The 27112-nt window shown below is 38.0% G+C and overlaps 2 protein-coding genes across 9 annotated transcripts in view; one reads left to right on the top strand and one right to left on the bottom strand.

Annotated features, from left to right (window-relative positions):
• Positions 1 to 27112, top strand: part of LOC120428373 (proton channel OtopLc) — a 115749-nt gene that overhangs the window by 83757 nt on the left and 4880 nt on the right. For 4 of the 8 annotated variants that reach the window (XM_039593524.2, XM_039593466.2, XM_039593664.2 and 1 more), the window contains 7 exons: positions 17172 to 17356; positions 17439 to 17650; positions 17859 to 18005; positions 25009 to 25132; positions 25470 to 25630; positions 25699 to 26564; positions 26629 to 26913. In XM_039593524.2, the coding sequence (XP_039449458.1) occupies positions 17172 to 17356; positions 17439 to 17650; positions 17859 to 18005; positions 25009 to 25132; positions 25470 to 25630; positions 25699 to 26564; positions 26629 to 26913 (1980 nt within the window). Of the gene's footprint in view, positions 1 to 9266; positions 9452 to 10163; positions 10515 to 17171; positions 17357 to 17438; positions 17651 to 17858; positions 18006 to 25008; positions 25133 to 25469; positions 25631 to 25698; positions 26565 to 26628; positions 26914 to 27112 lie in introns of those variants that run through there. The other 4 variants (XM_039593886.2, XM_039593594.2, XM_039593808.2 and 1 more) reach the window with 4 other exon arrangements.
• On the bottom strand, positions 19500 to 20461 carry LOC120428842 (uncharacterized). The gene is made up of 2 exons (XM_039593992.2): positions 20075 to 20461; positions 19500 to 20012 (listed from the first exon to the last, which is right to left on the bottom strand). Exons 1-2 carry the CDS (start codon positions 20264 to 20266, stop codon positions 19845 to 19847), a joined length of 360 nt encoding a protein of 119 aa, XP_039449926.1. The 5' UTR covers positions 20267 to 20461; the 3' UTR covers positions 19500 to 19844.

The raw sequence follows: 27112 nt of genomic DNA, 5'->3' as shown, positions 1-27112 counted from the left end.
GGGAAATGAGAGTGTTGCGAAAATTTTCGCAACACCACTCACGAATCTCATTCTCTCTCTTGCGCTCATTCTCTCACCAATCACTCATGAGATAGCGAGAGCGAGAGAGGAAGAGTAATGAGAGTGAGTCACTTGTGAGCGCTCACGCGACCCTCTCACAAATGTCTCTCACAGCATCCGAGTGTCCTGTTTGGAGCAGCTTTTCCTCACGAAAACAAGGGAGGGAAAAAATCTAATTTTCTTGAAAAACGGGAAAAAATCAATAGCTTGAAATTTCCAAAGTCATCAGAAAAATCCACTCAGGGCAGGACGTGGAACAATAGAGGACCCTCTCGCGTACTTCATTAACCGCAGGATGAGAGAAGCAAAAAAATGCCACGCGAGGTTGCAGTTGGAGTCACGATTTTGATTTTGAGACAATGAGCTAGCAGGGATGCTCTCGGTTTGCACGAGCAGAGGGTGGAAATTATTGCATAAAAGTAGGGAAAATATGAATGCTTGCCTTCTTTGGCGAATGTGGTTTCACCCTCGACGAGTTTTTTCGCGGAACTGATTGACTGAATGACTGACTAGTGCTGGATGGGTGATGGGGGAGGGCCATTCATTGTTGAAACCTTGAATGGATAAGATTCGGCGGGAATTTGTACTACTGGGGGTGTAGTGATTTAGTGATTTAGTTTAGGAGCATAATTATGTGTGTGATTATGAACGTCTAATCTCTCTTAACTGAAATAAAGTTTGAAAATTTGTATAGCAATTCACAGAGGGGATATCCAACATTATCTTTTAATCTTCATTCAAAATAAATACAAAACATAAAGTATGAAGTTCCATGTTTAATGAGCTTGTTAATTTAATTTGAATTTTAATCTATAATATTTACATTTAAAGTTATATTTTTCATAAATTAAGGTTAATGCCGATGCAATTTTTTTATGGTTTATGTTCCTTGACTCATGCCAGAAACAAAGGGAGGGGCAAACAAATGGGACATAAACTTTGAAAAAAATTACAGCGATCTAGTGTTAAATTTAAATATAGTTTTACTTATTTTTTTTTGTTTTTTCCTTGTTTAATTCATTACTTGCAACATTGATCAAGATATCGAATCGATTAAATATTTTATGATTATGACCTTTGAACTATTTTATGGAATTTTAAGACTGAGAAACTGACCAAATTGTGTGGTTACTTCTTGGAACTAACAGTTTATCAAGTTACCTTTTGGGTCTAGGAATATTCAAAACAAGATAATGTTAAATAACCGTTCCATATCTTAATTTGATGGGATTTGAGATTTTTGGTACAGTTTTTTTTGTCGGTTTTACTTGCATGTGCTGAACTAAGTTAAATTTTACATGTGTTTTTAAACAAAATTCCGTGATATACTACTTTTATTTTCCTGAAACGTGAAACAAATTTTAATAGTTACCTAATAATAGTTTTGATAGTTAAAAAGTTTATGTTATTTGGATGACAACAACTATTTCAAACTAAATATATCAGTTATCTAAGACTCTAAGGCATATTATGCATATTCGTATTTTTTTTATTCAGCTTTGCATTCACAAATGCCCAAAGAAGCTGTTTTGTGACTCTGACAGAATAAAAAAATACAATACAGATGGTTCGACAATCAATGTCAAAAATTGAATACTACTTGAAAAATTAATTCTCTGAGCCGATATAATTTATAAATTCAAAACTTATTCTTCAAAAAGTCCTGAACCATTTAATTTGGACCAATATGAACTAACAAATTTTGGTCCAATCAGTGGTCAATTAATCATCAATGTCTTTGAAGAAAACTAGTACGAAATTTATTAATCTTCACGATATAAATATTTTAACAAAAAGTCAAGCATGGTCATGACTTTAACAGGTAAAAAAAGTCACACTTTAATAAAAATCAATTTTAAGTTGCCTTCAAATTAAAATTAAAAAAAAACGATACTCAATCCACCTTTAGGTGGTTGGTGCCTTCCTCACATTCATAAAGTCAATACATTCAGTAAAAATAGCAACATTACCTTAACATGTTTAACCCTCTCCCGCCCATGGTTACTCCAGAGCACCAAAAGTTTGAACTCAAATATCTCGGAACTGACACAACTTTTCATTGAGCTTTAAGTTGCAGGTGTTCATGTAGAATGTATACTAACATCTCCCCAAATTTTATCAAATTTGGTCGAACACAAGCAAAGTTACAGTACAAAATGTAAACAAAAATGGGCAAATTTTAGGGAAATAAATAAGACCTGTTTTCAAAAGCCCGTAAAAATTACCAAACACAAAATTTTATGAAACAAAAAATGTTTTGCTATCATTTGAACCTTGGACAAGAACCCCTGTGAATAACATTGTGAGTTTGGACCAATTTTGAGTGTTTTTCAACCTTTTTCATTTGGTGCACCAGAGCACCACCTAGGCATATGAGCAACTAAATATTTAGGAGCACTTTTTTCTAAATTACAGAAAAAGTTTATTTTTACCAAACCAAAAGTTTATAAACATTTTGACAATTCATAAACAAGACAAAACATTGTTATTAGACCGATGGTTTTATTATTCTCCTTATTTTTCATGAAAATTGTTGTTTGTGAGTTTTGAATGAGCCAATCAAAGAAATCTAAAAATGCTGAGATTTTTGAATTTGTAATTCATACTTCAGAAATATAGTCTTACAGCAAAGAATAAGTAGTTTTAACACATTTCGAAGCATTTTCAAACAACTGAACCAATAGATTTGAAGAAAACGAGATTTTGTGATTTAAAATAAAGTTGCTCATCTTCCTGATGGTGCTCTGGTGCACCACTTCAAATTCAACTTTTTTGCACCAATTCGATGTTTATGGGTCAAAGTAAAGAATTTCCTGCAATATTGTACCAAAATTTAGCCATTTACTATTTTTACGATAAGCAAACAGCTCTGGGCGTTAGAGGGTTGACAAATCAATTTTATAACTGATTTCTTTTGATAGGGTTCGCTGACCTTCAATTTTTCTGGCTCATCGGCAAGGTCTGATAAAAAAACTAACTTAATCCACCTATGTGGTTGGTGCCTTCCTCACCCTTTTCCAACAATGGGTGATATGTGATATGATGGGTTCGGACACCATTTTCGTCTGATTTCGTTAAGTTCCGGAATACAAAAAACACACATGTCACTCAAGGGATCATAAGTCGCATCTTAAGTGGTCATAGCATGAGACAGGGTTGCCAGATCTTCAATGTTTTAGACTCGTTGGAAGGGTCTTTCGATTACTTAACCAACGATGGGTTGGATGGTGGATCCGGACATTGTTTACATACATTTAAATGAGATCCGGCTACAAAAAAAGTACATAAATATCACTTAAGTGGTCAGAACTCGAGACAAGGTTGCCAGATCTTCAATGTTTTAGACTCGTTGGAAGGGTCTTTCGATTACTTAACCAACGATGGGTTGGATGGTGGATCCGGACATTGTTTACATACATTTAAATGAGATCCGGCTACAAAAAAAGTACATAAATATCACTTAAGTGGTCAGAACTCGAGACAGGGTTGCCAGATCTGCAATGTTTTAGACTCGTTGGAAAGGTCTTTCGATTACCTAACTAACGATGGGTCAGATGGTGGATCCGGACATTGTTTGTATGTATTTAAGTGAGTTCCGGCTACAAAAAAGTACATAAATATCACTTAAGTGGGTATAACTCGAGACAGGGTTGCCAGATTATCAATGTTTTGGACTCGTTGGAAAGGTCTTTCGATTACCTAACCAACGATGGGTCAGATGGTGGATCCAGACATTGTTTACATGCATTTAAGTGAGATCCGGCTACAAAAAGTACATAAATATCACTTAAGTGGGTATAACTCGAGACAGGGTTGCCAGATTATCAATGTTTTGAACTCGTTGGAAAGGTCTTTTAATTACCTAACTAACGATGTATAACATGATGATGTTTGGTTCAGTTTACTGCTATTTATTCAACTTCCGAAAATATGCGAAAACACATTTTTATACATAACTTTTGAACTACTTATCTAAACTTCAAACAATTCAATAGCACCGTATGGGACCCTAAACCAAGTCGAATGCGACTGGTTTGGTCAAAATCGGTTCAGCCAGTGCTGAGAAAACTGCGTGACATTATTGGTCACATACACACACACATACACACACACATACACACACACATACACACACACATACACACACACATACACACAGACATTTGTTCAGTTTTCGATTCTGAGTCGATATGTATACATCAAGGTGGGTTTTCGAGCTCTTACTAAAAAGTTCAATTTTAGAGCAGGATTATAGCCTTACCTCAGTGAGGAAGGCAAAAAACCTATCCAACGAAAGTTCACATGGAAGATTCAGACAATATTTTTATCACAATATCTCAGATCCGGCCTCCAGAAAGTATATTAATAACACTTAATTGCCAATAACTTTTGATAGGGTTGTCAGATCCTGGATGTTTCATTTGAAAGGTCTTTCAATTATCTAACTAACGATGGGTCGCATGATGAACCCGGACATCATTTTTACTGAAATATCTGAGATCCGGCCTCCAAAAAGTGTTTAAATAACACTTAAGTGCTAATAACTTTTTATAGGGTTGTCAGATCCTTGATGTTTTAGGATCATTTGAAAGGTCTTTCAATTATCTAACTAACGATGGGTCGCATGATGAACCCGGACATAATTTTTACTGAAATATCTGAGATCCGGCCTTAAAAAAGTGTATAAATAACACCTAAGTGCTAATAACTTTTGATAGGATTGTCAGATCCTTGATGTTTTAGGCTCATTTGAAAGGTCTTTCAATTATCTAACTAACGGTGGGTCGCATGATGGACCCGGACATAATTTTTACTGAAATATCTGAGATCCGGCCTTAAAAAAGTGTATAAATAACACTCAAGTGCTAATAACTTTTGATAGGATTGTCAGATCCTTGATGTTTTGGGCTCATTGGAAAGGTCTTTTGACATAGGACTATGTCTTTACTTACTATATTGGGGGGCCAGTTCAGAAATTCGATCCAAAGCGTCACTTTTAAGCGTTAAAAAAGGGGACATTTTGAACGCTTATATCTTTTTTCCCTGTGAATCAATCCAGATGGTTGGACCACCAATCGAAAGAGGAAGACTTCAGCTATTGTTTAACTACATAGATAGTCTGACTAAACATAGTTAAAGCACTTAAAACATGCAATCAAAATGAGTAATTTTTCAGTACAAATCGGACAGATGACCAATCAGAGCGAGCGTATGCATTCGAGACCGCGCCTCTTTTGTGCCGTTCTCCGGCTGTGCCGCTATTTAAGCAGAAAATTTCGCAAAAGCAAGTCACTTTGGAACGAGCACTCGAACTGTGCACGTCGGGCCGGCGCGGAGCAGCAGCAGCAGCGGCCAATAGAAGAAGAGGACCAGCAACCAGAAGGAAGAACCACCGGCAGCAGAAGGAGGAAATTCGAGCGAAGCGGACGGCGTGGAAGTCGCTATGATGCGGCGGTTCTCATGAAAAATGGCCAATTCGACAGTTGTGGCCAAAACCAGAAGTGGCCGATGCCCTCAAAGAAGGTTCCCCCGGGGCCTGGGGGGACATTTACAGAAACATACGAGTTGTGGCAATATGGGTATCAAAATTCATGGTTTTTGATACTGAACATAATAATGGTCATTTCGACAGTAGTGGCCACAACCTGGAGTGGCCGGTGCCCTCAAAGAAGGTTCCCCCGGGGCCTGGGGGGACATTTACAGAAACATACGAGTTGTGGCAATATGGGTATCAAAATTCATGGTTTTTTATACTGAACATAATAATGGCCATTTCGACAGTAGTGGCCACAACCTGGAGTGGCCGGTGCCCTCAAAGAAGGTTCCCCCGGGGCCTGGGGGGACATTTACAGAAACATACGAGTTGTGGCAATATGGGTATCAAAATTCATGGTTTTTTATACTGAACATAATAATGGCCATTTCGACAGTAGTTGCCACAACCTGGAGTGACCGGTGCCTTCAAAGAAGGTTCCCCCGGGGCCTGGGGGGACATTTACAGAAACATACGAGTTGTGGCAATATGGGTATCAAAATTCATGGTTTTTGATACTGAACATAATAATGGCCATTTCGACAGTAGTGGCCACAACCTGGAGTGGCCGGTGCCCTCAAAGAAGGTTCCTCCGGGGCCTGGGGGGACATTTACAGAAACATACGAGTTGTGGCAATATGGGTATCAAAATTCATGGTTTTTGATACTGAACATAATAATGGCCATTTTGACAGTAGTGGCCACAACCTGGAGTGGCCGGTGTCCTCAAAGAAGGTTCCCCCGGGGCCTGGGGGGACATTTACAGAAACATACGAGTTGTGGCAATATGGGTATCAAAATTCATGGTTTTTTATACTGAACATAATAATGGCCATTTCGACAGTAGTTGCCACAACCTGGAGTGACCGGTGCCTTCAAAGAAGGTTCCCCCGGGGCCTGGGGGGACATTTACAGAAACATACGAGTTGTGGCAATATGGGTATCAAAATTCATGGTTTTTGATACTGAACATAATAATGGCCATTTCGACAGTAGTGGCCACAACCTGGAGTGGCCGGTGCCCTCAAAGAAGGTTCCTCCGGGGCCTGGGGGGACATTTACAGAAACATACGAGTTGTGGCAATATGGGTATCAAAATTCATTGTTTTTGATACTGAACATAATAATGGCCATTTCGACTGTAGTGGCCGGTGCCCTCAAAGAAGGTTCCTTCGGGGCCTGGGGGGACATTTACAGAAACATACGAGTTGTGGCAATATGGGTATCAAAATTCATGGTTTTTTATACTGAACATAATGGCCATTTCGACAGTAGTGGCCACAACCTGGAGTGGCCGGTGCCCTCAAAGAAGGTTCCCCCGGGGCCTGGGGGGACATTTACAGAAACATACGAGTTGTGGCAATATGGGTATCAAAATTCATGGTTTTTTATACTGAACATAATAATGGCCATTTCGACAGTAGTGGCCACAACCTGGAGTGGCCGGTGCCCTTAAAGCAGGTTCCCCCGGGGCCCGGAGGACTTTTTACAGAACCATACGAGTTGTGGCATATTGGTATCAAAATTCATGGTTTTTGATATTGTACATGAAAATTGACATTCCGACAGTAGTGGCCACAACCTTGAGTGACCGGTGATCTCAAAGCAGGTTTCCCCGGGGCCCGGAGGGTCTTTAACAGAACCATACGAGTTGTGGCAATATGGATATCAAAATTCATGGTTTTTGATACTGAACATGAAAATTGACATTTCGACCGTAGTGGCCACATCCTGGAGTTGCCGGTGCCCTCATAGAAGGTTCACCTTGGGAGAACATTTATGACAATTTTGCCGACAAATCTATGAAACAAAATAAAATATTTCAGATTTCACTAGCAATCCAAAAACACATTCAAATTGTTTGGTCCTATGTCTTTCGGTTATGTCTCTGACATACCATCTTGAACTTTTTAATACCTTTTTGAAAATGTATATCATGATAGGGTTTCTTGCAAAAACCACCCTTTTTACAATCTTTTTTTGTCCACCCACCTACACACATCCACACAGACATTTGCTCAGAACATGATTCTGAGTCGATAGGTATACGTGAAGGTGGGTCTACGAGGTCGAATTAAGAAGTTCATTTTTCGAGTGATTTTATAGCCTTTCCTCAGTGAGGTGAGGAAGGCAAAAACATAACATACATGTAAATCGTAAAACAAAAAAATTATATTATATTGCAGGGCATTAAAATATACATTTTCATCTATTAACAAAACACATTTCAAGAAATTTGAAGTTAACAGTTTCAAAAAATGGGTGCTTGATATCTGAACACTGCTTTGAATAAATCGGCTCAAAATTTTGGCGACGACTCGTTACACCGGTCCTGTGTGCATGACGAAAGCCGATTTTCAAAAACTAAGTGTGAAAAAAAGAAACAAATATTTTTATGTTATTCATACAATCGTCAGTTTTTAATTTTTGATTTTTTTTAACTTGAGTGTCTTCACCTAAAATTTCAGTCAATTTGGTCCATACCATCTCGAGATATCCCGAGCATGGGAAAATAACAAGGGAATCGTGTAATAATACCTTTCTCTGGTATCAATACCAAATTTTGATATTCCTGGATCCTTTAAACTTTGTCTTGAGGATTATGCAAGAGCAAAATTTGGTATCATACCAATTCAAGGTATTGTTTTGATATTGCAAAATTGCAGAATATTATGGCAGCAATTCTTTACGAAATCGGTCTTATTTTCAGAATTTTAATTGTTGTATTTTTCAATCCGACTGAAACTTTTTTGGTGCTTTCGGTATGCCCAAAGAAGCCATTTTGCATCATTAGTTTGTCCATATAATTTTCCATACAAATTTGGCAGCTTTCCATACAAAAACGATATATGAAAATTCGAAATTCTGTATCGTTTGAAGGAATTTTCTGATCGATTTGGTGTCTTCGGAAAAGTTGAAGGTATTGATATGAACTGCACTGAAAAAAATAATACACGGTTAAATTTTTAAAAGTAACATTTCTTGAAAAAAAAAAGTTTTGCCTTCTATTATTTTAATGAAATAAATTGGGACAGCCAAGATTTTAAATCACCACGTAAACTAAACTGCGCACGCTAAACGTCTTCCCGTGTTACTTCCAACACAACTTGAAACGTTCCATCAGTAGCAACTTGTACCCCTCTTACGCTTATGGCCAGGTTTCACTAGCCTGCCAAGAGTTTCCGGTTCTTCAGACACAAACTGTGCAGCGGTCCCTGTGCACAATCTTACCTCAACCTACTTTTCTTTCTTTCAAAATCCTGTCGATTCTCGCACCCTTCTGGAGGTGATTTCTCGATGTTGCACTCCAGCAGCGGTGTTGACACTGTGAGAAAATGTTGAGTAAATGTAGAGATTTATTTTATTCTCGTTGAAACTAATTTATGGACAAATGTTTTATTTGGAGATTTTTGTCAAAATAACTATTTACGGTTTCTCGTTCCCACCAGCCAGCTTATGCAGCGAACCATGTCAAAGTCCTTGCGGTGGAACCATGCTCTTGCCTCAACGAAAAGGGACCAGCCAGCCAGCCAGCCAGCAGCGAATCCTTCAAGAAGCCGTCAACCCCTCGGTTTCACAAACCCTCTTCCCCCTTTTGCTTGCTTGCTCTGCCCGGTGAGTTCCTCAGTCACTCACTCGGTTCGGTCCCGCGAAATCTTCTCAGCGTTTCGAGCCTCAGTCTACATTTGGGCGATTCGCAGGTCACATCGGTTTTCGGTGCGCGCGGATTCCAGGTCCGTCGTCGTTGATCCGGGTTTTCAGTCCGTTGCCGTTTGTCCTCGTCCTCCGGTGCCGTCCCCTCCCGCGCGGAACTTGCTTTTCGGGAGTGCTTTCAAGGGTTGTGTGCGAACAAAGAAGGTTGCTTTTTGAGGTTATAATTGAGGGGGGAGAAGGGTTTCGGATTGAATTGTGAAGTCCTGGAAGACTAATTGGTGAATCTCAGGTGCCTTTTTGGATAATTAATGAAGAAGATTAGCTGATGAGACCTGATTTTTGGGAAGAAATTTGCAAGTTCTCCCAACTCTGGAGATTCCAGATTTCTCCGGAGATTCCGTTTCCTAAATCTGTCCGCGGCCCCACCCCAGGGAAGAAAAATCTGTAGCCCGAAAAACGAAAAGAAAAAAAAAATCGAAAAATTACGGAGCACGTCCTCGAACAAGGGCCCTCGCGGGAACTCACGGAACTCAGGAGCGCTCGCAGCATCCGCGCGTGACAGCGGAACTCATTCTCTAACCAATTGCAGGAAGTCGTAACTTCCTTTTAGGGAAGTTGAAACTCCTCTCTCGGATGCTGGGAGTTCGCCTTTTTTGTTGCTCCTCACGCTGAGATCCCGTGAGTGACCTGGAGGGAAGCTGCTGCGTGTGTGTGATGCTATTCGGTCAAGTGTGTTGTCTCGGAGCTAATCAGGAAAAGGGAGGACGACATTTTGCGTCTCATTAGGGGTCGGAATTGGACAGTTTTTGGTGGGCTTCGATTCGTGGCGGGGAGTCCACAGCGGGATAAAAGTTCAAGCTGTGATTGGGATTTAGTGGCGTGATTGTTGAGTGTTTTGTGATTTTTTTTCCGCCAGGTTACACGACTCGACAAGATGTCTTCCTTGTGAAGTGGAGAAAAAAGTGTCAAATTTGGTGGGAAAATCGCTGAAAAACACCCAAAATTTCGTAGAAAGTTAGAGATTGTAAAAGTTGACTGAAATTGCCACCGGATAAACGGATTACCCGCGAAAAATGGTCACCGGAGAGATGAAGGTGGCCACGGTGGACGTCGAGGCCAGCGATAACATGGCCACGCTCCCCGTGGGCCGAACCCTCGGAGGGCCTCCAGCTCCGGGTGGCGGAAGCCAAAGTGATACCGCCGAAAAGAACAACGCCGCCAACAAGGAGATGGAGCTGAAAAACGTCATGCCCAAACCACTGCAAAGGTCAGCTATTGTTTTCAAAAATTTTGCAAAATCAATCCCGAAATCCCAATTTTTCCAATATTCCAAAAAAAAGACTCTAAATCGTGATCAAAACGATCAAAGATCCCCGTTTTAAACAATGGCGTGAACTCACGCTCTCTTCTCGCTCCCGCTGTACTCACTCTCTTCACGCTCGCGCTCCGCTCTCATCGCAATTCTCGCGCTCACAAAAACAAAAAAAAAGTCTCAAACAGGTAATCCCACTTCCCGCCCCCAAAGGGTGAAGGAATCTGGCAAATTGTTTTTCCAGACAGCTTGTCTCCCTTTTCGGAGCGGTCACTCACCGTACTCACCCGTGAGTTCCGCGATGTTGTTTATCTTGGCACTCACCGAGATGACCCCAACGGAGAACTGGGTCAGCCCCACTTGAGCCCAGCACGGGGAGGGACCCCTCACGACGGGGGTCACTCACTCGTGAGTGGGGGGGGAGTGGTGGTGAGAGAGGACCTCTGGAAGAGAGGACGAGTGTAGGTATAATTCCGTTTTCGACGTGTGGCTTGCCTAGCGTTCGTAAAATGCAGGTCTTGACCTACAACCCGCCGAACCGTGTTACGCGGAATTGTGATGATGATGAGAAGGCGTGAGTGGGGTTTTCGTATGGGGTAGTTAGGAGAGGAAAGGGGAAGTTGTTTGGAGGCTTTGGAGGCTGTGAATTGGGATTTTTAGGTGAATGAGAATGGGGACAGGTTACGGTGTGTTTATGTTCTGATGTCCTGATTGTGTTGCTTCTCGTGTCTTGTGAACTAATTTAAAATAATTTGACTTTCAAAACGAGGCAAAGTTTCGTCATAACAGTTATGAATATTGAAATTTTTGTCAATGTTTCAACCTGGGTTGTGGAATTCAAGGTGGAGATGGAGCAACAGTTGCAATGTGTTGATGATCCATTACCGGAGCTGGAGTCAAAAAAAAAGTAACACAGTGGAGTGTTATAAACATTTCATCAATTATTTATTGGAATAGTTTTAAGAGCGTCAATTAAAGTTGAGGGAGTGGTTGAATTTAAACTGAACCTAGCACAAATTGTTAAAAGATTATGATGCAATTGAGTAATTTAAAATATAATTGTAAATCAAATTTAATTTGAAGGTTTTGTCCCCCTTCCCTCTCCCAGTCAATTTTCCTAAAAATCATGGCTCAAAAATTATATAAGTATGTACTTTCAAATAAATATACAGTTGATAAAACTTGTACAACCGATTGGAAGCTATAAATTTTATAGGGATGTTTCATGATTTGTTTGTTCAAATAAAGTGACTTATTGTAAATGACAATATTCATTCATTTCGTAATTCTTTTCATAAAAGAGTTTCAACACATGTTATTTATAAAATCCCACCATATTTAGAGCGGCCTAGATTAAAAAAAAACTAATATTTTCTAAATGCCTAATGTGTTTCACATAATCTAAAATAGACAAATAGACAAATAAAACAATAAATTTTATTGTTAGTCCGGCAAGAATAATTTTGAAAACTGAGTTTGGGTACAGTGAGTCAAATATTTGTCCGTGATGTAAAAGTACATAAAATTCGACTAAAGAATTATCAGCATGCATCAATCGACGCGGCAGAATGTCCTCTTCAAGATCCATTCATTGGATTTGTAAAAAACTTAATCTAAAAAAATACAAAATAGTTTACTGAAAAAAAGTTAACAAAATAGGTAAAATAATTGTCCGTACACCTAATAAAAGTACAAAATCTAATCAATTTAAGTGATTTCTTTTATGAAATGTTGTTTCTGTGTCAAAATTATGTTTAAACTTTCAAAAACAAACATATTTTAAAATTTACATGGAAATAGATGGGAAAGTAAAAAAAAAACAAAATAAAACATTTTAATTTATTGATAATCTTCCATGTTTGTACTTGATCAAAACTGTTTTGTTGTTTTTATGTATGGTACCGACAAATTTTAATGTAATGTAACTTTAATGTAATATATCTGTAAGCCCAAATTGAAATGTGGTCAAAGACAAACTTATGGGAAATTGGACGAGCTTTCCGGTAAAAATATTTTCTAGACTGAAAAATCCAGTCTGTCATATAGAAATTGCCAAAATCCATCAAAAAACCTATTTTTTCAACATTTTTATTTTTAAAACCGCTGTAACTTCACAAGGATTGGACTAAGGACAATGGTCAATATGGAGACTTTTATGTAAAATTGTCTGGAGAATCGATTTCAGTACTCAGATTTTGAAAATTTTGACGTTTAGAGCACTTTTCAAAAAAAAAAAACAGTTTCAGTAAATGATTTTTGTATTTTTTTAGGGAAGTTGCTCCATCTTGCATTTTTCGTGAGTCTTTTTGTTACATTTTAGGCTATTTTCACAAAAATTTTGAACGAAAAAAAAACGTGGGCTCACCTTCAAATTTGACTTTTAAACTTTAAAATCAAAAAATCTCATAAAAGTGAAGTGTATTTTTTTCAGAAAGCCCGTCAAATTTCCTACAAGTTTGTCTTTGACTACTTTTTAATACGATGCAACGGCTTCGAGATATAGCAATATTTAAATTACGAAATACAAAAATATTGAAAACACTTATGCCCTTCTCAAATGTCATTATCGTGTGGAACTGGCTCCATATAAAAAAATATTTGAATCTCAATATTCTTGTTCAAAAAATCTGTTAGGAACAAGTTTAAATCTGTTTGATTATGGGGAGGAATAGCTACACTCATCCCTCATATTCGGAACAGTTTACAGATCGGCCAATGTTCAACAAATCATAGCAAATCGATAGTTGAACATAATGATTAGCTTTTACCTTTATTTGAAAGCTATCCTTGCGATCTTTCGAAAGTTGTATCGAACAACGGCAAATTTTAACTTTTCTATCAAGTTTTTGAAGAAAAACATTGATCCATGAAAACCACAAATTCGGAACACTTTTTTCTTACGGATGTAAACAAACTTTGATTCTCTCTTGGAGTACATATTTTTTTACAAAATAGTGACTTCACTCACTGAAATCAATTAAACTCAAGCTTAGTGATGTTTTATGAATGGTATGATAACTCTTTTTGTGAAAATATCAGTTTAATCCAGGGGTTTCACAATTGTGGGAGGCACAATAACATCCCACATTTATGGAACGTGCAATATGGAGGCAGTGTTTTGCTGCTCTGAATAAAATAGTCTCGAAATGCAGTTTTTTGTCCAAAATGAACTACTTTTACTAGTGAAATAGCAAAAGAATGTCCAAATAAAGGTCCTATAAATAGCAGGGGCGACAGAAAAAATGCATTTGGCATGCTATTGACAAATTATCACAAAAGTGTTCCGAATTTGTGGGTGTTCCGAATATGTGGGATGACTGTAGTTGTTTTTGTATTTTTTTTTAGGTTGTTTTATAATTCCAGACTCCAGTTATGTGAGCAATTCCATGCCAAATAGGGAATCGGTTGTACCCGACCCTCTCCGATTTCAATGAAACTTTGTAGACATGTTATCCTACGCTTATATAAGCCATTTTTATGTATATGGAGCTTGTACCACACGATAATGACATTTGAGAAGGGCGTAAGTGTTTTAAATATTTTTGTAATTCGGAATATAAATATTTCTGTATCTCGAAGCCGTTGCATCGTATCAAAAAGTGGTCAAAGACAAACTTGTAGGAAATTTGACGGGCTTTTCGATAAAAATACACTGAAAGAAAAAAACACTCAACTTTTATGAGATTTTTTGATTTTTAAGTTTAAAAGTCAAATTTGAGGGGGAGCCCACGATTTTTTTTCGTTCAAAATTTTTGTGAAGATAGCCTAAGATGTTACAAAAAGACTCACGAAAAATGCAGGATGGAGCATCTCACCTAAAAAAATACAAAAATCATTTACTGAAACTGTTTTTTTGAAAAGTGCTCTAAACGTCAAAATTTTCAAAAACCGAATACGGGAATCGATTCTCCAGACAATTTTACATAAAAGTCTCCATATTGACTACTGTCCTAAGTCCAATCCTTGTGAAGTTACAGCGGTTTTAAAAATAAAAATGTTGAAAAAATAGGTTTTTTGATGGTTTTTGGCAATTTCTATATGACAGACTTGATTTTTCAGTCTCGTAAATATTTTTACCGGAAAGCTCGTCCAATTTCCCATAAGTTTGTCTTTGACCACATTTCAATTGGATGTATGGGCTTACAGATATAAGCTAATTACATTGCTCATAACTGAAAACATAATATTTTTTCAGTGTAGTATAGTAACCTGGATAGTAAATTAGCTTATATCTGTAAGCCCATACATCCAATTGAAATGTGGTCAAAGACAAACTTATGGGAAATTGGACGAGCTTTCCGGTAAAAATATTTACGAGACTGAAAAATCAAGTCTGTCATATAGAAATTGCCAAAAACCATCAAAAAACCTATTTTTTCAACATTTTTATTTTTAAAACCGCTGTAACTTCACAAGGATTGGACTTAGGACAGTAGTCAATATGGAGACTTTTATGTAAAATTGTCTGGAGAATCGATTCCCGTATTCGGTTTTTGAAAATTTTGACGTTTAGAGCACTTTTCAAAAAAAACAGTTTCAGTAAATGATTTTTGTATTTTTTTAGGTGAGATGCTCCATCCTGCATTTTTCGTGAGTCTTTTTGTTACATCTTAGGCTATCTTCACAAAAATTTTGAACGAAAAAAAATCGTGGGCTCCCCCTCAAATTTTACTTTTAAACTTAAAAATCAAAAAATCTCATAAAAGTTGAGTGTTTTTTTCTTTCAGTGTATTTTTATCGAAAAGCCCGTCAAATTTTCCACAAGTTTGTCTTTGATCACTTTTTGATACGATGCAACGGCTTCGAGATACAGAAATATTTATATTCCGAATTACAAAAATATTTAAAACACTTACGCCCTTCTCAAATGCCATTATCGTGTGGTACTGGCTCCATATACATAAAAATGGCTTATATAAGCGTAGGATAACATGTCTACAAAGTTTCATTGAAATCGGAGAGGGTCGAGAAAAAAGTACCTGAAAAATTCCTGTTTTGGGCTGGAATTGCTCATGTGTAAGCCAGTTTAGTAATGCTATCAGAATTTCTGATTTCAATTGAAGTGGTATACTACCAATTTTGAATTGTCAAAAAATCCATAGAGTCTCGATCAATCATTAATGAAATGATATCGGACAAAATTCGTTAATCTGTTGAACTAACGGTTTTCGGATTATGAGTGTATCGACCATTGTTGCGAATCGAGGATCTACTGGAGTTTTGACGATCAAATAGAGCCTATCATTTCAAAAGGCCACACAGGTGTGAACAGGATTGTGTCGCTTTCACTAAAATGATAGTTTACATAAGGTATGATAGGGATACACTCTTGTTTGCAGAGCTTGTGTACCCTAATGAAATGGAAGGCACGAAATAGTCGTCTTAAAAACGAGTGTTTATTGTTTTTGGAAGCAGCAAGACAGATTTAAAAAACTAGGTAAAGGAATGTTTTGCTTTGTAATTAAAATTTAGGGGATTCGAGATTCAAGTTACTTTCAGTCAGTTTAGTTGAGGTTGTTGATTCAAGTTAGTTAGCTTTCCTGAAATGAATAATTGGGCATTAATGATTAGTTAAATTGGTCAAAGTGTACTATTTCATTGGCAGATCTGCTTCTAGTTGTAATGTACGACAGATAATACTACTGACGGACGCGACAGAACGGGACCCAGAATAAACGCCTCAAGATTTATGTTCCCTTGACAAGTTAGTTTTCATCTTTTATTTTCCAGTAAATTTATTTGATTTCCTTTAAATTTGAAATACATTATAGGTTCCCTTTGTACACTATTGAACACTATTGAAAAAACTTGTTTTCCAAAATAGTGCATGAACTTTGTGTAACCTTCCCCAGTACATGTTTTAAAAATAATAATGTTGGAAAATATTCCAAAAACAAATTGAAATCCTGTCAAAGTCACCCCGTCTTACGGTACTTACAAATTTCAGCCTAGTTGAGTGCAAATTGAATTCAGTGTATCAAATTTACCATTATAAAAGACACTGAGTTCATTTACATTGAATTCAATATATTGATAAATTTTAGCTAAAAGCAAATCAAATGATCCAAGTTTGATCAAAATCCATTGCAATATGATTTTTATTAAAAACAAGCCAAACCCGACAAACTTCGTCTTGTCTATTTTTGGTATGTTGACGTTTTGATATTTCCTATTTTGATGGGTTTCCTATGAAGATAGGACCTTTTGAAAATTTAATAAAAACGAGCAGGGGCAAAGCTACGAGCATTCGCGCACATAACAAGATTGATGATAAATTTACGCCTACGGTTAGGCAACCACTGCGTTTCTTTTTCGATGTTTTTGCGTTCGTCACTTGAGTATCATTCAGGTTCAATGAGTGATTAATTTGGCTTTTTTTGCGTTGATTCATGATTTCGCTTAATTAAATAGAGAGATATTTTTAAAAATTCAAATAAAGTGAATTATTATTTGAACATTTTATGTTTGTAAAAGAATCATATTATCACAGAAAATCATGTTGGCACTGCTTTGAAACATTTCCATGGTTGTAACAATATTAAATTTCATGAAAAAAAAATGCGTTTCTGATTTAAAGTAAAATTTAATTTCTCTTTTTTCTCCCTTTAACAGAACCTCCCTCTTCATCGTAACCAGTCTAGTCTACGCGATGCTGCTGATCGTAGTGTGTGTCGCGTACGTCATTAGTGACGTCACCACGCACCGGCTGCCGGTCATCTACTACGAGGGCTTCTTCACCTACCTGTACGGGGCCAGCATCCTGTTCCTGCTGTACGTGTTCTGCTTCCTGCTGCAAGGTGGGTTTGAGGAATTTGGTTGATTTCAACAAAAAAGGGTTGCTAATTTGGCTGATTATTTTCTGCTTTAACCATTTCGCAGAAAGCTCTTGTTGCAACGGAAAGCCCAAACCACCCAAAGAGAAGAAGCCAAAGAAGGAGAAGAAACCAAAGAAGGGTGACGCCGAAGCCGGTGCCGCCAAGGACGGAAAGGACGGCAAGGATGCCAAGGACGGGAAAGATGCCGGAAAGGACAAGGGCAAGGGTGCGGAGGACAAATCTAGCAAGGCTTCCGCCAAGGCCAGCCCGTATCAGGTGATTTCGATTGTTTTGAAATGTTTTCGGCATTGAGAAATCATGTATTTAAAGCACAATTAGCAGCATTGTCGTTGTCGTCGTCGTCGTTTTGTCATCAGTTTTTGCTAAATTTTGCTCCATTTTCCTTCTTTTTCAAAATTCATCCACAACGCAAACAAACACACACAAAAACAAAACACAAAACAATGTTCAACTCCACCGGAAGGAAGTCTATCCGAAGAAGAAGCGCGATCTGCTGCGTGAATCGCAACAGCGAGTTGCCCCCGTAGGTGGTGGAAGTAGTGTGGTCGTTGTTGTTGGCGGAAGTAGTAGTAAAGCTGGTGGCCACGTCAGCCGGCGACATCAACCGAAGGTAGTGTCTCCTTCCCCGTTCTTGTTGAACCGCGCGAGCATTGTTTGTTGCCTCCGAGTTGTGTGTCCTCCTTGTGGTGTGATGGTTTCGAGTGTCCTCACTAACATAACAATCTTACTAACAGAATGACGAAAAAAGGTGGTGGCTAATGAAGTTATTATCATCATTTTTAATGCCAAATCACTAACATAATAACATAATAAATATTGTTCAATGTCTCAGAAATGTACTCAAAAGTATTTATTATAATTTCAAGTCATTTCCCTTTAAACATTTGCGTGATATGTCAAGGGTCAAAACAATACTTTAAAAAAACTGTAAAATAATACTGCAATCAACTGGAAACATTTCAAAATGAATGTTGCTGCTGATTGTATTATTCTCAGCATGCTTGAATTATAAAAATATTTTGAATGTTTGAGAAATTTCAATGCGCATTATCACAAAAAGTTATGTAAATGCATTTTGCAAATCTTTTTTTTTTTTCTAAGGGTAAATCTGAGGTGAATCGGGGCACATGGGGCAAATTGGGACAGCAGTTTAAGGGGTATTTTATATTTTTGTGTGGATTTAGTTACAACAGATTCAGGGTAACAAAATGTGTCCATTCATTTCCAAATTTGAAGGATTTAAGTGTTGTCTCTTTTTAGACTGTAGTCCCGAATCGCATCTATTGATGGTACTCGAAAAATAATCATATTGAGAAAAAAAGAATAAAAAAAATAGTCTTGTATAAAAAAAAACTTTCTAGAATTGACTTAATTCAATCATATTCCGTATGCTACGTTTGCTTTTTAATCTCATTTTGTCAAAAACTAAAATTTTCTCAAAATACCGTATTCTTCGAAAAATTTTAACATTTCATAATTTGCAATATGGGTATCAAACGAAGCGAAATTGTGTATGCTTTTTCACTTTTTTACAGTTTTTTTAAAAACTGAAATTTTCACAAAATATCGTATTTTTTCGAAAATGCTCAAATTTTCAAAATTTGCATTGTGGATATCAAACGATGCGAAATTTTTTATGCTTTTTCACTTAATTGGAGTTTCTTTTTTGTTAAAAACTCAAATTTTCACAACATACCTAATTTTTTTTAATGCTCAAATTTTGCAAACGAAATGAAATTTGGTATGAATTTTAATTTCTTTATAGTTTTTTTTAAATACTTTATAATCAGTTCCTTACAGAACTCGGTCGTTGGAAACGACCGTCCCCTCAACGACCAACGAAATAGGCGGCGGGTAAAATGCGGACATAAAAATGTCAAAACCTCTCCCCCCTCACTTCGTCTCGCCACCCAGCTGCGCTTTGTTGACAAACAAACGGAGCCCGCGGTCACATGATGGCGGCATCGAGCCAAAATTAGGGGTGATCATTTGGATAAAAACGTTACTTAATCTACCTTAAGGTGGTTGGTGCCTTCCTCGCATTCACACGCAGAAAAATGTGTTGTAGAATCAGCCTGTACGAGGCTTGATTCAACAAAATATTTTGTTGAATATAATCAACAAAATTATTGGACTGAATCAACTCTCGCATTTTGTTGTTTCAAATCGAGATATTTTGTTGTTTCAAAGCTATTTTTTAGTTGAATCTACCCTCAATTTTGTTGATCAAAATTTGACAGAAAGTGCGTTCAAATCAGGTTTTCGTTGAAACAAAGTAAAGTTTTTGTTGAAACAATGCAGACATTTTTTGAAAATAAGACCTGGAATTTATTTGTAACAAAAAAAAACATTGAATTGAAATCAGAATGGTCATTTTCGCAATTTATTTTATTTATTTGACAAAAAAGTAACAATTTCAATCTGCACCTCCAACCGTTAAAGCACGATCTCAAGCACGATCGGTTCGTGTGCAGTTAAGCAGAACCGCACCTGATGCCAATGCTGTCGCCGTCCCGGAAGGAATCAACGACGAGCTGTATCCGCGGGTTGAATAGGTCGTGTTGCCACTTACGTCCAGCATATTGAGGTTGTTTTCCGCAGAGGCATAGGCAGAGGTCTACAAGAGTAAAAATGGGCGTTTAGACGGGGTCATTTGAGATAGAATGCCGAGGCTCTTACCAAGCGTGTTCCGTCGAGAGTATGGACAAAACCGTGACGATTCTCTGCCGCGGGAGTAACAGGCGGTGTAATTGCTGGCACCTGCTGCATCCGTTTCTCAATTGTCAAAACTGGGTCGGCCTGGTGGTTACGGTACTGTTGATCCCTGGATTTATCCAGCAGGTTACTGTTGTTGCTTCGACTTTGATTCATTGATTAGCGAAATTTTTGGTTCAAAACTGCGGAATTGCCACGAATTTAATGCACAAATTTATTGAACTTTACGAAATTTCACCTACGCTTAGCGGACAGCCCTTGGATGGGTAGATCACGTGAACGGAACAGACGCAAAATCTGGAAAACAGACTTTAAAGACTGAACCGCAACGTTGACGAATATTTTAAACATTTTTTTACGGATAGTGAGCACGTGTAAACAACAAATATTTTTATTTTAATCAATAAAATGGCTAAGTTGATTCAATGTCGTTTTTTGGTAAAATCAACGCAATAATTTTGTTGTTATTTCTACAAAGGGTTGACAAAATATATCGGGTCAATTCAACGCAAAATTTTGAGTTGTTTCAGTTGGTTTTGAGGGTTATTTCAACAAAAAATCGTAAAGTTAGAACAACAAAAAAAATTTCTGGTTCAAACAGGCCTGATTTTTTTGCGTGCATGTTGTATTTTAGGTTGTATTTACAAATTAATCTAAGAGTTTTTTTTAAATTTATTTATTTTTTAATAATTATTGATTTTACTTGAACAGCAATTTTCAATTCTTTTTTTACCAACTCTCCAAAATAAAGGAGAAAAGTCTCATGAGTTATATATTTCAGTAGAAAGTTCGTGTAAATCTATGTCGAGACAAAATCATGCAGCAACATAATTAATACAGAAGTTTTCCAGAAGACACTCCTTAAGCAATGTGGCAACCGGGCGATACGCATACAAGAGGGTGTGGATGCCAATCCTCTGCGTGGTCAGACCAAAATCCCTACGCACTCTCGCGCGTATGCAAAAAGACCCGGCCTTTTAGGTTATGCAAAATCACCCTTTTTTGTAGCTACAAAAAATCTTTTTCTTGGCATAACTTCACTAAACAGAATAAAATTTAATAGAGTCTTAGGGGACCCCAAAACGAACAGAATAAGGCGGATCCGGCCAAATTCGGTTCAGCCAGTTCTGAGATAATCGTGTGGAAAAAAAATCATGTCTACACACATCCCCACAGACATTTCTTCAGCATTTGATTCTGAGTCGATAGGTATACGTGAAGGTATATCTAGGAGTCGTATTTAAGATGTTCATTTTTCGAGTGATTTTATAGCCTTGCCTTGCCTCAGGTGAGGAAGGCAAAACGAAACTTTTTTCAATGAAAAATAATATTTTTCTGACTGAATAAAAAATTTGCTAGCATGTTCAAACAATTATTCCTGATGTCGGAGAAGTGATTAAAAATCTAGGTCTATCCACGTCCGTGAGAAGATGCCAGAAAATCCAGCTACCAGCTAAATCCACAATATTAAAATTTGCACAAAATACCGTTTTTTTCTAAAAATATTTAAATTTCCCAAATTCGCAAAGGAAGCGAAATTTTGAATTCAAAAAGCTTTTTTGCAAAATCTTGAAATGGGATGGACCAAATTGACTTAAATTTCGGGTGAAGACTCTCAAGACATTTATAAATTTGCATTTTTAAAAAATATAAAAAATCAAAAACTAGTGATTTTTTTGTATGGAAAACTAAAAAATATTTTTATCTTTTTTCAAAAATCTACTTTTTGAAAATCGGCCTTTGTCATGCATACGGGACCAGTTTAACAAGTTTTCACCAAAATTTTGAGCCTATTTGGTCTAAGCAGTGTTGAGATATCGTGGCACCCGTTTTTTGAAACTGCGAACTTCTAATTGCTGTATCTCGGCAATGATTCAACCAAATGTTCTCAAATTTATTTTTTTGATAGTTATAAATGTATGTTTAAAAGCCCTGAAAGCAAAATTAAAAAAAAAAGTTTAAGCATGGGCTCAAACCAACCTTTGAGATTTTTGCCGATTCACATGTATGTAACTTCTTAATATACCCAATGGGTATTACCCATATTGCAAATTATGAAATTTGAGTACTTTCGAAGAAATACGGTATTTTTTGAACAATTTTGAGTATTTATACTTTGAAACTTACTTCATTTTAAAAAAATCTTGGTGAAAGCATTGTAAATTAAAGTTATCGTGCATTATCGGCGATAAGATTAAATGTCAATATCCAAGGGACCGTCGAGGAAGAGAATCATCAGTTTACAGAACGATGCAAAATGAAGACTCGATTGAAAATATTTTTTTCTTGATACCCAGCTATGGGAGAGAATCATGGCGACGTCCATCAAACGAAAACAAACTAATGTCAAACTCCCTTCAAAGCTTCGTTTCGCCAAGAAAAATGTCTATGCAAGCCATGAGAAAGTGCAATTATTGACAACCGGAAGAGATTTTTAAAGCAAACAGAATCCAAGTGACCGTCGAGGAAGAGATCCTTCAAGCAAGGGAAAATATCGAGGAATGAAGATAATTGAAGTTTGCAGATTGAAGGGAGTGAAGAATTCATCGATAGATGGAGAATTATTGATATCGAGAAGATCAACAGCCAGGGAGTCGACTGTAACAAGCCATGGTCTCAACATGTGCATGAAAAAAGTGTTTTAAAATGCATTTTATACTAGTTCAGTTGTTTTTTGCAATCATTAGTTTTTAAAAAATGTAAAATTTGACAGGATACTAAACATCGATTTTTTTTTAAATCAAGAGATGTTCAAATCAACCCAAACATGCTGAAAATGATTCTAAATGCAGGGGAATGCATTTTAAATTTATTTCAGCTGACTGCGCTAAAATTTACATTGAAACTTTCATGTTATTTGAAAAAAAAAAACTTTTTTGTCCCCTTATTTTTCTGGTCAACTTTGAAGGCGGGAGGGGGAGGGGGGGAGAAAAAAACTTAAAATAAAATATGTACCAGCCTTATCGAAAAAACGATAACCATAGACCATTATCGTTATTGTTATGCGATAATATTATCGACGATAATTTTATCTTTTAACCTTGAAATGTAATGTTTAAGAAACATAAATATTTACACGTTTCTTTCGTGACGGGACAATGTTTGTACGCATATGTTTTCAGTTTATTGCTGATAAATTTAAAATCGGTACCAATATTTATACAAATTTGGAAAGCACATTAAATTTCCAATAAGATTCACTCCAGTATTTCAAAATTCAAAGTTTGAGTCTAGTGAAATACAAATGTAGCGTGACGGGACAACATCGTGCAATTGGATCCTTTTGATTTTTATACACAAAAGTGAAAAACTCTGCTCTCCTAGTAAGTTTTTGAAAAAACGTTCCGATTAGAATGATTAAATATCTGCTTTCCATCCATTAATTTGTGCAATTATTTGAAAAAGTTGAGAAATTATATGTTGTAAAAAGGGACTTTGGTGTGGAAATATGTTTTTTTTTTTTTTGAAAAAATGACTGCTTGGTAAACAAGTGCTTAGAGTTCGAAAATTGTTTGAAAGTAATTTCAAAAATATAAATAATACATACTAGAAGAACTAATACTTAACCATAAAATTTCAATTCTTTCCAAACTAAACTTTTTTTTTGTGAAGAAGGTTGCTTTGAAAAGAGACTGCTGAAGGGATAAGAATCACTCTCTTTGAGTAGTTAGATAAAAAAGAAAATAGACTAGTAAATACAAATTTGCAACATATTACCTAAATATCAAGTTGTTTTTTACTTGTATCGTACAACTTTTAACATGTTTTACAGAACTAAATGTCAAGTCTGGGCTAAAATAAGTAAATTTGGTTTTTGATACAAAAAAAAAATAAAAAAATAAGTATCATTTTGACTAAGATTTCCCCCGCAAAATATATAAATATAAGTTTGAAAACAACATAATTAATTAAATTATGCATTCAATCGCTTTAGAACACTCACAAACTAAAAAATAAATTATAGCGCATTTTTTCTCTCCTCTGATAAAACTGTCAAACCGGTCCACGCCTCTCTCATTTCGTTGAATTTGGCACCATAATAAAAAAAAACTGCATTCCAACCGAACAAGTTTCACCGGATTTGCTGATCAAACCAGCAGGATACCAGATTTATGCGTCTGCAAAGTTTGATTCGTGGTTATTATCCTTCCTCCTCGTAAAGCAAAAATTGTGATAACTGCGTCGTTGCATTCAAGTTCAATACCACATCGATTGTCATGCAGTCTATGCTGTCCGTTAACATTATCAGTTACGTAATGAAAAGTTGGAATTCAAGGCCCATTTCCAATGCTGTCATAGAATTTTCCGAGGGATTTTTTTTTCTTTTAATGGATTTGATACTAACAAATTAATTCAAATCGTCTTTTAGCATAAGTTTGTGCGTTTACTAACCCCTAACCAAAGGCGATTGTACTTGTTCCACCCAATGTCTTCAAGAGTTCTTCGTTCTCGTTCTTCGAGAGTGTTGTGTGTTTGCGTTTATTTGGCTATAAATCGTATTATTTGCTCGTTTTGGAAAACCAATTTGGCTTGCCTGATTCTGATCCCCGCGATTTTGATTTCTTGGTGTAGACGTTTTGGATCCGCTGTTTCAGTACACCCACACACACACACACACACCTAACACAACCACAGACTCAGAGTAGAAACTAACCGGTTGTGGGGCGTTGGTTTTGGTTGATTAACCGTTTTTCTCTTCAAGTTTGGGCGTTTCGGTTTTCACCTTTGTGTCAATTATAACTTGTTTTGTTGTTCTGCATTTTTCTGGTTGATTCGATTCGGTTATTTTTTATTTTATTTTTCTTTTGCTTGATGTGGCTTGAACTTCACGCCGAGTTTTTCTCTCGGTCAATTACGGGACAGTCAAAGAACGAAAATCTTTATTAACGCTACCTTAGTCCGCTTCACAGGCCGTCGTAGAGCCGACCCCGGATCCGGAAGTTGCCCTCTCGCCACGATGCAAGCGCAAGACGACCACCGACCCCGTCCACGGAAGCTTCTTCCTGCGCGTGGGTGCCATCGGTAAGTCTGCTGGATGTGGATTATTGTTTATTATCTAACAATGTTCTTTGGCATACTGGTCATGTCTGTTACATAACCACCTGTATCCAGGTTTTCAAGCGAAGATGGCGTTCGAATGTTGAACGTCCGAAATGTCAAAATCGCGCAGTAGCACCAACATTAGAAAAAAATGCGTAATGTTGGTACCGCTGCATGATTTTGACATTTCGAGCGTTCGTCATTCGAACGCCATTTTTGCTTAAAAAGCTGGATATTTTGACATTGAAAATCGAACCAACAAACAAGCAAATCAAATTGTAGTAAAATAAAATGATTATTTTATCATCATCACTCACAGCCTTCGGCCTCGGCACTATGATCTACACCGGGCTCGAGTTTGGCTCCTTCTTCGAGATCCCGTTCACCTCGCCCTGTCACCAGATCCTGCGCGGCGTCAACCCGCTGCTCCAAATGATCTTCACCTTCATGCAGATGTACTTTATCTTCATGAATGCCAGGGTAGGTTTCGATTAGAAACGTTTAGAAATTAGGTTATGGTACTGATTTTATGTGGTGATTCGTTGCAGCTCAACATCCACCGGTTCAAGGTGCTGGCCCGGTTCGGCCTGATGCACATCGTGGCCACGAACGTGTGCGTCTGGATCCGTACGCTGGTGCTGGAATCGCTGAAGGAGATTACCGCCCATCATCAGAACCGGGTGACCTCGGAGCCGGAGGACAATCCTATCTTGGAGAATCTGAGACAGCACACGCTGCGGAACGCAGGAATGGTCATGGGTACGGAGTTGGGACCGCGCGAAGATACCGAGTGGGAGCCGATCAGTGTGAACTTGAACGCGCACGAAGATTTGTCCCAGGAGAGCAGCGGCGTGCTTTCGAAGATCATCCAGAACACGGTGCAAACCATTACGGATGCTACGAGCACGACTACGCGAGCTAGCTCGACGAGTTCGTCGACAACTCCAAGCACGACTACGACCACGACGGCTTCGGCCATCACCAGCACCATAACTTCGACGGCCTCCAACCTGTTCGACCGCATCCGTGACATTGTCGTAGCCGAAACAACCTCCACCGAGTCCAGCTCGGAAGCTGCCCACCTGGACTCGACAACCGCTTCGACCACGACCACCACCGCCGGAGGATCTTTCCTGGACCAGTTCGTTGACCACGTGGACTACATGCAGCAGCGCAACAACAGCCTGGACCAGACGTACGAATCGCTAGAGTCACTGTTCCCGCAGGCCTTCATCGCGACCTCCACCGCCATATCGACCGCCAACGGCACCGTAGTCAGCTGTGGCCGCGTCAACATCATGGGAACCATCGTGCAGGACTCGGCCCCGTATCTGTACCCGTTCATCATCGAGTACTCGCTGATCGGTGCCGCCGTGATCTACGTCATGTGGAAGCACATTGGACGATACCCCAAGTGAGACCGACTCCACGCCCAGCTGAAGTTCTACCAAGTTCTAACCGTTTCCCTTTTTTTAAAGGTTCACCAGCGAGGAAGATCTGGAGCACCGACTGGAGGTCATGCTATCGCGCCGCGCCGTCGTAATGGCCCAGCAGGCTCGCACCGGACGGGTGGACTGCGTTGGAGCGTCCAAGGGACTATTCTTCGGACTGTTGCTGCTGGTCGGTTCGTTGATCTGTCTGATTTTGTTCTTTGTGCTGGTTAGACATCCGCAGCTGTCGCTGCTGGCGATCTACCTGGCCGACGCTTCGCACTGCATCCTGATGGTGCTGGCCGTGTTTGCGATCATCATTGGCTTTATTCGGTGAGTAGAATTTTCGCAACATAAATTTTCGCAGAATTTAAGTTTTTGTCGTTAACACGGATGCTTTTCATGGAAGAAACAGCTTGTCTTATTCCACACAAATCAACCACAAAACTGATTTAACAATCTTCATTTTCTCTCTTTCGAAAGCTGACCACTTCTCAATGTTTTCTCGCTCTTTGTTCTCCCTCGCTCTCAA

The sequence above is a fragment of the Culex pipiens genome, chromosome 1 (assembly GCF_016801865.2).
Source record: "Culex pipiens pallens isolate TS chromosome 1, TS_CPP_V2, whole genome shotgun sequence".
Taxonomy (NCBI): Eukaryota; Metazoa; Arthropoda; class Insecta; order Diptera; family Culicidae; genus Culex; species Culex pipiens.
Note: the sequence above shows the minus strand (reverse complement) of the source record. Positions and strands in the feature narration are given on the sequence as shown.

What these genes read in the sequence shown, in the direction of transcription:
- LOC120428842 (XM_039593992.2), bottom strand. Translation starts at nt 20,266, where the DNA reads ATGAATCAAAGTCGAAGCAACAACAGTAACCTGCTGGATAAATCCAGG. An exon ending in CTCTCGACGGAACACGCTTG is followed by an intron (nt 20,013 to 20,074) that starts GTAAGAGCCTCG and finishes TTACTCTTGTAG; the next exon opens with ACCTCTGCCTATGCCTCTGC.